Source organism: Xenopus laevis, chromosome 8S, assembly GCF_017654675.1.
Source record: "Xenopus laevis strain J_2021 chromosome 8S, Xenopus_laevis_v10.1, whole genome shotgun sequence".
Taxonomy (NCBI): Eukaryota; Metazoa; Chordata; class Amphibia; order Anura; family Pipidae; genus Xenopus; species Xenopus laevis.
Window position 1 is genome coordinate 43,004,804 of NC_054386.1, and position 12,456 is coordinate 43,017,259.

General features: G+C 46.6%; 1 protein-coding gene across 3 annotated transcripts in view; it reads right to left on the reverse strand.

Annotated features, from left to right (window-relative positions):
- rabgap1.S (RAB GTPase activating protein 1 S homeolog) overlaps window positions 1–12,456 on the reverse strand; it is a 124,189-nt gene that overhangs the window by 67,124 nt on the left and 44,609 nt on the right. For all 3 annotated transcript variants that reach the window (XM_018232866.2, XM_018232867.2, XM_018232868.2), the window contains one exon: window positions 1,497–1,590. In XM_018232866.2, coding sequence (XP_018088355.1) covers window positions 1,497–1,590 — 94 coding nt within the window. The remainder of the gene's footprint in view (window positions 1–1,496; window positions 1,591–12,456) is intronic.

The window sequence follows — 12,456 nt, forward strand, 5'->3', positions numbered from 1 at the left end:
CATGGCAGCGCTACACTGTAACAAGTATTTTGAGAATACAGTCTTGAATCTTATTTGATAGGATAGTAAAGTTGTAGTAAACAAAAATCAATTATGGGGTAGCTGCTGTCTATACAGCGAGTACTGTGCACAGGTCCAGTTAAACCACAGTAAATATCAAAGACATGCACAGTTTCTCGCTTAAAATCATTTATTGGTGCATATATACCATAAAAAATGACATATCAATGTTCAAATCACACACACCACAAAGCAGTGTCTCCCCCCCAGTCTGCCTACCTGTTGTTAGCCACACCCTCCTGACGCGTTTCGCGCTATTGGGCGCTTCATCAGAGGAGGTCCTCTGATGAAGCGCCCAATAGCGCGAAACGCGTCAGGAGGGTGTGGCTAACAACAGGTAGGCAGACTGGGGGGGAGACACTGCTTTGTGGTGTGTGTGATTTGAACATTGATATGTCATTTTTTATGGTATATATGCACCAATAAATGTTTTTAAGCGAGAAACTGTGCATGTCTTTGATATTTACGATAGTAAAGTTGTCCATTTAGACAGGAAGGAAATTTTTGCCATCATCATAGAAACTCATAGGATCTTTTTGGTAAGTTATAAGATTTCCAACAGTAACGGAAGTACAGTAGGTGAGGGCGGGCGGTGCAGCCAGGCTCCCCCCCTCGTCCGTGCGCATTTTCTTTGTGGCTGCAGCCGACTCCAGCCAACTGCAGCACGCACGATCTGCCAGGGTGCCCTACAGGCGTGCAGGCCCTGGCCCAGTTGCACCCCCTGCTCCCCTGGTAGTTGTGCCACTGATTTCCAACCAAGAGGTGGTAAAGGCATGATTGTAGCATCAAAAGAAGGCTTGGATGACTTTTGAGCATGTACTGTATTAACACTATTAACACTCCCTTTTTTTTAGGCCAACTGGGCTCAAATGCAATTTTTTTAATCACCATCCTATGGGTAAAACTGCATTAATGCAAAATGTTAGGGTTTTTTTCCCTTTAAGGTTGCTATAAGCCCATTTATAGCTTTCCCTCACCAGAGGCTACATTTAAAGATGTGAAGTATGCAATGTCGACTGGGTCGATTCACATTTGGAGGCCTTCATTGTTATTCACTGATTATCCAAAGTACCATTCCATGAGAACAGAGTTTTGCTATTTGATATTGTTCATTCTCAAACTTGGAGAATATTTGTATCCTCATTGAACTATGAAGGATGCAGATGTGCAGGTGGTTAACAAAAGTTTTCTTTAAAGTGATACCGAGACTAAAAAACTACTTTTTAAAATATGAATGTACATTAAAAGTTACCTATATGTCATGTTAATTTTTTTTTTTTTTTTGAGAGGTCTGTTTTTGTAAAAAATTTTTAGCTGATGTTCCTAAACCTAACTTTATGGCTAAATTATAATAAGCAAACAAAGACAATACTATGCTAGATGTAAAAAATATTTTAATTTCTGGTGTCAGTATCTCTTTAATTATGGGCACATACCATTTTGATAGAAGATCCCCCCAGGTTTCTAGGATTTTCTCGGCACATTCCTTCGACACATCACCAGACCCACTCAAGAGAGGTTCATCGTTATCTAGTAGAAAACATGGTACAAAAAATTAGCCTTTTTGACAAATGCATTTAACATTTATCAGGAGGGCTGACAGAATATGAAGCACACCAATAAAAGTGAAATGTGGCACAAGTTTTCAGGAAACGAACCCTTTCTCAGGTACAATACACACTTATGTAATACGATTAGTAATGAGCGTAATTTTTCGCCAGGTTTTGTACCCATAGAATCCAATGGTTGTAAAAAATTATATATACAGTAGATACATATACACACGTATAAAAAAAATAAACAAACTCTCATTTAATCCCATAGGCATAAAATAATCCACGCTGCCTCTCTTCTAATAACTGTTTGCAAAATTACCTCTTCTCAAAGAATTTACATTATCCTCTATCATTAATATCTAAAAATGCAAGTTCTCTCTCCGAATAGAGGTGAAATTAATGGTAATATGATTATATTATATATAACCATGCACTCACAGGACTGGTGAAGCGATAAAGTTTATTTATTATTCCAACGTTTCAGTCTCCATTGAGGTAACAACACAGTGAAAATTCAAACTCTACACCCCTCCCCTTGAAAATGGCTCCAAAATGAGTATAATTAGTTGCTAAGAAACCATGTGTGGATCAGTGATCAGTTTACTGGTGTTGGCATAGCTAAACAGTGTGGACGTGGTATTCTGAAGGCATTGATATTTGTTATGGAAGAATGCTGCATAAAGTAACAAAGCATGATAGTCACAAATTAAAAATATAACACAGATCAAAGAGCCATAACCAATACAAAATACTGGCAGAGATAGGACAGATTGTAAAGAGTAAATCTCAAAAGAAAAGTTTAAGAGTAAAGGCTTCAATTAAAAGCAAAAAACATGGGGGCAGAGCTAGGATGTGAAGCAGGGCAGACGTGCAAAGCTACAGCTCCTACTACAACAACTATCCTGACCAAAATTCTGCGGCCAATCTCGTTTTTGAGACCACCTTGCAAGGAGCCCGAAACTAACCACACATAGCAATGCCTTATAGAAATTCGGGAAGAGTGAAGTCGGAGAGTTTCCAAAATTTATTCGCCAAGTCAAATCATCAAGATGGCGGCAGTAATACAGAGTCTGCGACAGGACACACGAGTGGCGTCCCAACTGCCCGCAATCAGACAGGCTGGAAGACCAGTCTCCCGATCCCACCCTACAATCGCTACTTCAGGAAATAACCGAGTCCAATTCCTCACTAATTGTGCAAATATCTGACACAGCAGCAATGATGAAATCCAAGATGGAAAAGATCAAAGTGGATCTCTCGCTAATGCGCCATGATATGCAAGCTCCGCGAGAGCACAATAGAGGTGGAATGACGAATAGGGGCCCTGGAAGATTATATGATGCCACTGCAGAGACAGGTCCAACAACTGCAACGCGACCAGCGACTGCTCGTTAACCATGTTGATGACCTTGAAAACAGGCAATGCAGGTCAAATCTCCAGTGATTGGCCTGCCAGAGGGTTGTGAGGGCCTTCATCGAAGAATGGCTTAAAACAAAACTAGGTGCAGAGACCTTTTCCGTACATTTTGCGGTGGAATGAGCCCATCGGGTACCAGCCCGCCAACCTCCGCCAGAAGCCCCCCTTCGTCCGGTGATGCTCAAAATGCTGAATTTCAGCATTTTAGATAGAGTGGTTCAGAAGAAGCGCAGTTCCTTTAAATAAGTTCGCCGCAGACTACAATCATTAAAAATCCAATATATAATGCTATTCCGGCAAAGCTGTGCATTACCACAGGTGATTCCACCTTGTTCTTTGACCAGCCTGAAGCTGCCCTACAATGGATCGAAACACATCACACTGCAGCACGCAGACAACGCTCACCGGACCAAGCAGCTGATAACAACGATCAGCCTAGTCCCAGGAGAAGCTTACAGGAATTGGAGAAGGAACCACAACCACCTAGTCAAGTTCTGGCAGCATACATTCAACCAACTACCTCAGCTACCACTATAGACTAGGCAACAACTCCTTGCACCCCATGAGATGACTGCACTCAACATGAGGTAGGCCGACACTCATCCTTCTTCTGGCACAAAGGGCCGTGAGACAGACAAGAGACATATCTGGCTCCACTGGCAACCCCTGCACGAGGTAATCACCTGCAATGACAGGCTAAAGGATAGATGCTACACACTGCCACTGAACATTTACCTCACAAACTGATCCCGCCAGGCAGAATGGGCAAGTAACCTCAGGGATATGTAGGGTGCCTAGTGTGCACACAGAGTTATTCTATCTCTACTTCAACTTAAGAAAGTTTTGGGTAAAGGTCTGCTCATTTTAAGGGTGGGCAGGGGAGGGAAGGTCAAGTTGGGAAGAAATGGGAGTTAAATGGTACCTACTGTATGTTATGTTTATAGTTATGCATGCAAAAATGTGCTTGGCATAAAGTCCTAGTACACACACTCCAGTCCAGAGCAGTTTCCACAAAGGTATCACTTAGTTAAATGTCCACTATAACAATATGCTCCTGGAATGTCAGCCACCTACAAAACTCTTTCTCGAATAGATCTAGCAATAGCATCCCCAGAATTCCTACTCTTGGTATCTGAAATCAAATACCTACCACAAGCCTTTTCAGACCACTCCCCTCTACGCTACAGCTGTGAACTAACCCCCCTGATAGGCTGTGGAGGCTCAGCCCCTGTGGTTGAAAAATAAGGTGGTACAGGAGACTGTTACCCAGGAAAACAAAGAGTACTGGAAAACGAATAAAGGAACGGTCAGGCAGTGGCCCGAGGCTCGCTCTCTAGGGCCATAACTTTAGCAAGAAGCCATAACAAACAGCTAGTGGCTGAAGCTGCAGCTAACCTGCTCAGAGCAGAGGCCGATTACACTGATGACCCCACAGAGGCCAACCACATCCAGCTCTGTAAGGCGCAACAGGCCCTGGAACTGACCAGTACCTCACTCTCAAAAAGAAAGAAAGAGCTATACACAGCCTTAAGACTATTTGACCAAATTCATAGCCTGGATAAAACTATTATCAAGAGCACCCACTGCACAAATCCGTGTGAACAATTTTATTTCAAACCCCTTCAAATTGCAACGAGGTACTCAACAAGGGTGCCCGCTATCCCAATTGCGGTTTGCTGTAGCGATAGAGCCTCTAACCATAGCATTACGCAAAGCATCTACTTGTCAGGGAGCCGGGAGCCCCCTCTGGGGAGTAGTCCGGATCTAGGAGGAAGCCCCTCAGGAGGGATCAGGATCGTGGTATCCAGGGATTAAGCAGAAAGGGTAATCGGGTTCAGGCTACAGGTCACAAGGCAGGCAGAATATAATCAAAGTCCAAAGTCCAGGCAGGGGGTCAATAGCAGGCAGAGAATCAGCGAAGTCCAGGTCCAGGCAAAGGGTCACAACAAGGAATCAGGCAGATATAAGTAGGGAAAACAGCAAGGGAACCCAGGAAACTCTCAGGGAACAGAATCCTATTTTCGGGCGCCATCTTGGTGTCTCAGGCGTCCTTTTATGTTTGAATTTGGCGCCCTTGCGCCAGCGTCAGCGCGCCTGCGACCGTCGCGCCGCGCTGACGTCACGGCGCCGGCGTCGGAACCCACGTGGGTTGACTGGGCGCCGCCATCTTGAATTCTTCGCCGCCGGGAGCGGACGCGACTCCTCGCGCTCCCGGCGGTCTTGACAGTACCCCCCCCCCTCACGGGGGGCCTCAGGACCACCGGGACTTGGTTTCTGGGGAAACTTGGAGTGGAAGTCTCTTACCAAACGAGGAGCATGCACATCACGATGTCCCTCCCAAGAGCATTCTTCGGGGCCAAAGCCCTTCCAATGGATGAGGTACTGAAGGGACCCTCTGGAGATTCTGGAATCAAGGATTCTCTCCACCTCGAATTCTTATTGACCCTCCACAGAGACAGCAGGAGGAGGAGATTGGACACCAGAGAAACGGTTGGAGACGGTGGGCTTCACCAGGGAGACGTGGAACACGTTGGGGATTCTCATCTCTGGTGGGAGTTGAAGTCTGATGGCTACGGGGTTAATTATCTCCAAGATGGGGAACGGACCCAGGAACTTCGGACCCAACTTGGGAGATGGCACCTTCAAGCGAATATTCCTGGAAGAGAGCCAGACATTATCACCCACCTTGTAGGGAGGAGAGGGCCTTCTACGGCGATCCGCGAAAGTCTTGTGGACTAGAGCACACTTCTCCAGATTAGACTTGGTTGCAGCCCAAATAGCAAGCATATGGGCTGTCAGATCATCTGCAGCCGGGACGTCCGACAACACGAAGTCCTGAGGAAAGGCTTGAGGGTGCTGTCCATACACCACCATAAATGGAGACCTTCCTGTGGAGGAATGACATGCATTATTATGAGCAAACTCTGCCCACGGGAGGAGGTCAGACCAATCGTCCTGGCAAAGAGACACGTGGTTCCTCAGGAACTGTTCTAAAGCTTGGTTCACACGTTCAGCTGCCCCATTCGTCTGCGGGTGGTAGGCAGATGAAAATGTAAGTGTTATTCCCAAGTCTTTACATAGAGAACGCCAGAACTTGGCGGTAAACTGGGTGCCTCTGTCGGAGACGATCTCCACCGGGAAACCATGCAGGCGGAAGATGTACTTAATAAAGAGTTGGGATAATTCCACCGCAGAGGGTAACTTCTTCAAAGGGATGAAATGGGCCATTTTGCTGAAGCGGTCAATGACAACCCAGATCACAGTATTCCCACCGGAGGGAGGAAGTTCGACAATAAAGTCCATAGAGAGGTGCGTCCACGGTCGAGAGGGAACCGGCAAAGGCTGTAACAACCCGCTGGGGCGGGAATGGCTAGGCTTAGAAGTGGCACAGACATTACAAGCAGCCACAAAGTCCTTTACATCCTTGCGGATATCAGGCCACCAGACTAGGCGCCTCAAGAGTTCAAGGGTCTTGGCCGGACCAGGATGTCCAGCTTGTCTGGAGCAGTGGGTTTGTTGCAGGATGGCCAGGCGAAGTTCTGGAGGGACGAAGGCCATGCCAATCGGAGTATCTTGAGGAGCCGAGGACTGCCCAGCCAGAATCTGGTCGGCAAATTGGGGATACAGAGAGGCAATGATCTTGACTGGTGGAATGATTGGCTCCTGCCTCTCAGGGTCACGATCCACTGGAGTGAAGCTACGAGACAAGGCATCGGCTTTCAGATTCTTGGAACCTGGGCGATAAGTCAAAACAAAGTTAAAACGAGAAAAGAAAAGGGCCCACCTGGCTTGTCTGGGATTTAGCCTCTTGAGGGACTGTATAAACTCCAGATTCTTGTGATCTGTGAAAATCTGGACAGGAATTTCAGAGCCCTCCAGGAGGTGACGCCATTCTTCAAGGGCAAGCTTGACTGCTAAGAGTTCTCGATTTCCGACATCATAGTTCTGCTCTGCGGATGAGAACTTCTTGGAGAAAAACGCACAGGGGTGCAATTTTCCATCAGTGGAGTGTCTCTGAGACAGGATAGCTCCGGCTCCGACTTCAGAAGCATCGACTTCGATGCAGAAGGGTAGTGCAGGATTGGGATGTCGGAGAACAGGAGCGGACGTGAAGGCCTCTTTCAAGGACTGAAAGGCTTCTATGGCGGATTGAGGCCACAGGCTGGGTTTACCCCCTTTCCGGATGAGGGCCAGGATAGGTGCAATGCGGGAAGAGAACCCCCGGATGAACTGTCGATAATAATTAGCAAATCCGATGAACCTCTGGATTGCCTTGGTACTCAGTGGGAGAGGCCACTCCTGGATGGCCGACACCTTCACAGGGTCCATCTCAAATCCCTCTCGAGAGATAATGTATCCTAGGAAGGGGATCTTGGATACCTCGAAGACACACTTCTCCAACTTGGCGAAGAGAGAGTTCTTCCTCAGACGAGAGAGTACCTCCTTCACCTGGGAGCGATGACTTTCAAGGTCCTTGGAAAAGATCAGGATGTCGTCCAAGTATACGACTACGAACCTTCCTAGGAGATCTCGGAACACATCATTAACAAACTCCTGGAAGACGGCAGGGGCATTGCATAGGCCGAAGGGCATAACGAGATATTCATAGTGCCCATCCCGAGTGTTGAATGCCGTCTTCCATTCGTCACCCTCCCGGATGCGAATGAGGTTGTAGGCCCCCCGGAGATCCAACTTGGAGAAAATCTTTGCCCCTTTCAGCTGGTCAAAGAGCTCGGCAATCAGGGGCAGGGGGTACCTGTTCTTCACGGTGATCTTATTCAGACCCCGATAGTCTATACAAGGCCGAAGGCCTCCGTCCTTCTTCTCCACAAAGAAGAACCCAGCCCCTGCAGGAGAGATAGAAGGGCGGATAAACCCCCGCTGGAGATTTTCTTGGATGTACTCCTTCATAGCGGTAGTCTCTGCAGGAGAGAGAGGGTAGGTGCGCCCTCTGGGGGGCATAGCTCCTGGCAGGAGTTCAACCGGACAATCGTAGGAGCGATGTGGGGGAAGGAACTCTGCCGACTTTTTACAAAACACATCGGAAAATCCCTTGTAAGTGGAGGGCAAAGTCTTTAATTCCGCAGAGGAGACATTCACCTTCTCGAGGGGTTTTGACGGAAGGCAATGTTGCAGGCAAAATAAACTCCAACGAGAGATCTGCCCAGTGGACCAGTCTATGGTGGGGTTATGCAGACGTAACCACGGAAGACCCAATATTACTGGAGTAGAAGGACAGGGGATGATGAAGAATGAAAGTTTTTCTTGATGCAGCGCCCCAACTTGTACAGATAGTTTCCGCCGTGAACTTTGTGACGAATTCAAACTCCAGGGGTTTGTCATCTATGGCGGTAATTCGCAGGGGTGAAGATAATGGAAGCAGGTGAATCTTCATGCGTTCGGCAAAAAAGGCATCCATGAAATTGCCATCCGCTCCGGAGTCGAGGAAGGCCCTTTCGAAGATAGACTTACTTGCCAGGTGAATCTGCAAAGGAAGAAGAAGTCTGCGTGAACTTTCTTGATACTTCTCCTGAGGACCTCGAGTGATGCCCCCTACATGAGAAACCTGAGACATACCTCGGGGTACAAAACTCTTGGCTTTGGCAGGACAGGCGTTGGCAAAATGGGAATGCCCACCACAGTATAAACAGAGACCTGCCATACGTCTTCGGAGTCTTTCCTGCTCGGAGAGGCGAGTCTTTCCTACTTGCATAGGTTCCTCCAAGGGGGACGTCGACACATGAGTCACAGGAACAGCGGGTGTTTGCAGAATCGGCCTTTGAAAGCGAGGGGCCAACAAGGGAGAAAATCGTCTGCTGCGCTCTCTCTCCACCTGGTGCTCTCTGAGACGAGTGTCCACTTTAATGGATAGAGCGATCAGCCCTTCCAAGGTGTCAGGAGTCTCTCTGGAGACGAGATCATCTTTGATGCGGATGGATAGGCCTTGGTAGTATACAGCCTTGTAAGCGTCATCACACCAGGAAGTCTCCGCCATCAGTGTTCGGAAGTCTATAGCATAGTCATTGACACTGCGGCTTCCCTGCCGGAGCTGCAAGAGACGGGCAGGGGCGTTCGTAACCCGACCTGGAGCATCAAAGATTAAACGAAAAGCTTGGAGAAAGTCTTTAACATCAAAAGTCAGCGGGGAATTCTTCTCCCAAAGAAACGTTGCCCACTCCAGTGGCTTGCCTTCCAATCGAGACATCACATACCCCACCTTGGAACGCTCACTAGGAAACTGTGCGGGTTGGAACTCAAATTGAATTTGGCATTGCGTGGCAAACCCCCTGCAGGCTTGTGGGTCCCCACTGAAGCGAGGGGGAGGTGGAATGCGAGGCTCACCTGTCGGGTAGCTTGCGTTCGTAGGGGCTGCCGCCATGGGGGGATCTCCAGTAGGTGGAGCAGTGGAAGGCTCAGAAGGCACTTGAGCTAGCAGGACATCGAGTGCTTGCCCAATGCGAACCTGCTGGTTTTCGTAGTCCTCCATGCGGGATGCCAGTCCGCGGAGCGCTCGTCCGACATGAGGTGTGGCTTCCTCAGAAGGATCCATGGCCCGAAAATAATGTCAGGGAGCCGGGAGCCCCCTCTGGGGAGTAGTCCGGATCTAGGAGGAAGCCCCATAGGAGGGATCAGGATCGTGGTATCAAGGGATTAAGCAGAAAGGGTAATCGGGTTCAGGCTACAGGTCACAAGGCAGGCAGAATATAATCAAAGTCCAAAGTCCAGGCAGGGGGTCAATAGCAGGCAGAGAATCAGCGAAGTCCAGGTCCAGGCAAAGGGTCACAACAAGGAATCAGGCAGATATAAGTAGGGAAAACAGCAAGGGAACCCAGGAAACTCTCAGGGAACAGAATCCTATTTTCGGGCGCCATCTTGGTGTCTCAGGCGTCCTTTTATGTTTGAATTTGGCGCCCTTGCGCCAGCGCGCCTGCGACCGTCGCGCCGCGCTGACGTCACGGCGCCGGCGTCGGAACCCACGTGGGTTGACTGGGCGCCGCCATCTTGAATTCTTCGCCGCCGGGAGCGGACGCGACTCCTCGCGCTCCCGGCGGTCTTGACACTACTATACAAGGGCTCTGCTACAAGACTTGTGAGTAGCGTATAGCTATTTATGTGGACGATATACTGTTGTTTTTGGCTGACCCAGGCCCATCTCTTCAAGCAGCTCTGAATATAATACAGGGTAGACATTCCAGCCTTAAGGTTAACTGGGACAAGTCTCATATAATGCCACTTGATAATATTCCTCCACAACAGCAAACAACAGATAACTTGGCCTGGGCTCCCCAAATAAAATATCTGGGAGTCAGAGTGTCACCGAATGCAACTGAATTTCAGGATCTCAATCTTTTTGGTTCAATAGAAGTGTTGGTGTTGAGGTGGGTAAGAAAAGACGTGCTTTTAAAGGACACGTAAACCCTATAAACCCTTACCATGTCTTTAGGTTGGGCACATATTCCCCACACAAAATGCATCATTGTCTTTGTATTTTTCCCCTTCATTAGCCTGCACCGTAGTGTATTCCTGAATGCAAGATCTGCTTCAACCAGGTGGCCATTTTCTATCGGCTACATAAATCATTTATATATGCACATCCAGCCACGCCTGATGACCTTGCTCAGAGGTTTTTTTTTGTAATGTAGCTTTATAAGCAAGTATGAGTAATCCTACTCATTCCTTTATGTATAATCTCACTCATACATGTACAAGAACTGACAATTCTTCTGATCTAAGGAAGATCTGCAAACAAGGATCAGATTCATTCATTGGTGTCTGCACCAACATGATGAAACAAACTGCATCAGAGAAAGGGAGGTCACTCATACATGCAATCCCACTGACTCATACGCATAATACCACTCACCCATATGCATAATACCACTCATACTCATAATTCCACTCATACTCATAATCCCACTCATAAATACTCATAATCCCACTCATATTTATGGGATTATGTATGAGTGAGTGGGGTTACATGTATGAGTGGGATTATGCATATGGGTAAGTGTGATTATGAGTATGAGTGGGATTATGCATATGGGTGAGTTGGATTAGGAGTATGAGTGGTATTATGCATATGATTGAGTGGGATTATGTATATGAGTTAGTGGGATTACAAGTATGACTGGGATTACATGTATCAGTGATAGGGATGCACCGAATCCTTTGCGAAAGTATAATACCACTCACTCATATGTATAAGATTACACATACATGTAATCCCATTCACTCATTGCATTTATCTTCCCCACCCAAACCACATCATTTGTACTGCATATACCCCCTCCATCTGCCAGCACCATCATATTTTCCTAAAACAAATAGCGGTTTTCATCCGGTGGCCATTTTGCTTCTGATACATCATCAGTAACTGAGACATGTATGCTAAAGTTTATGAATGCAGGTTACACAGACACAACATACTTTCATAAAAAGTTCTGCTGGGACAGAGCACTGAGCTCAGAAGAGGTGGTTAGGAGAAAAAAATAGGATAAGATAGCTAATGCAGAGTTTCTATGGGAACCAGCAGTGCTTTCTCTTCATTGGCTGTTAGACTGGAGGGTGCGTTTAGTGGTCTGATCTGAGAAGAACTGAGCATGTTCATGAGTCAAAAGTCAAAGCAAATTCCTGAGGGAGGGGGCAGAGTAGGTTAGAGGAATATAAAGATTTTTAAGTGATTAAGGGGATGCTGCAGCCTTACTGTTAACCTTTTAACAACCAGAGTTGCAGTTATCTAAAGATTTCAAAGAGGCCGTTCACTGATTAAATTTTTATGGGTGGGGTTTACATGTCCTTGAAGGCTTTCGAGTTAGCTGGGACAGCCAAATCATTTATAAGGTACAAGGAGGCCAATAATTCATGCAAAAAAATCAGGCAAGCTATAATCGATATGGAAAAGGATATTGCAGCAAGCAGTAAAAAGAATCGAAAATTATTTAAATATGTTAATAGTAAAAAAATTAAGCATTTAATATTAGAGGGGGGTCAGTTCAGATTCTGAACTCAGAAGGTTTCCTTCTTAATAGTCCCAATTCTAGAAATACAACTAATGATGCATGGTTCACACATGAGGAAATTCAAAAGAAACTAGAACATGTTAAGATAAACAAAGGTACGGGCCAGATGGTATTCTTCCTAGAGTACTTAGCGAGCTTAGCTCTATGATTGCCAAACCTCTTACTATTTTTCAGGATTCATTTAGGTACGGCATGGTGCCGAGAGACTGGCGAATTGCTAATGTGGTGCCACTATTCCAAAAGGGATCCCTTTCTCAGCATCAAAACTTTAGGCCAGTTAGTCTGACGTCAGTGGTAAAAAAGCTTTTCAAAGGTTTAATAAAAGGATAAGATACTGGACTTCATAGCAAATCAATACTATGAGTTTGTGCCAGCATTTTATGCGTAATAGATCTTGCCAGAC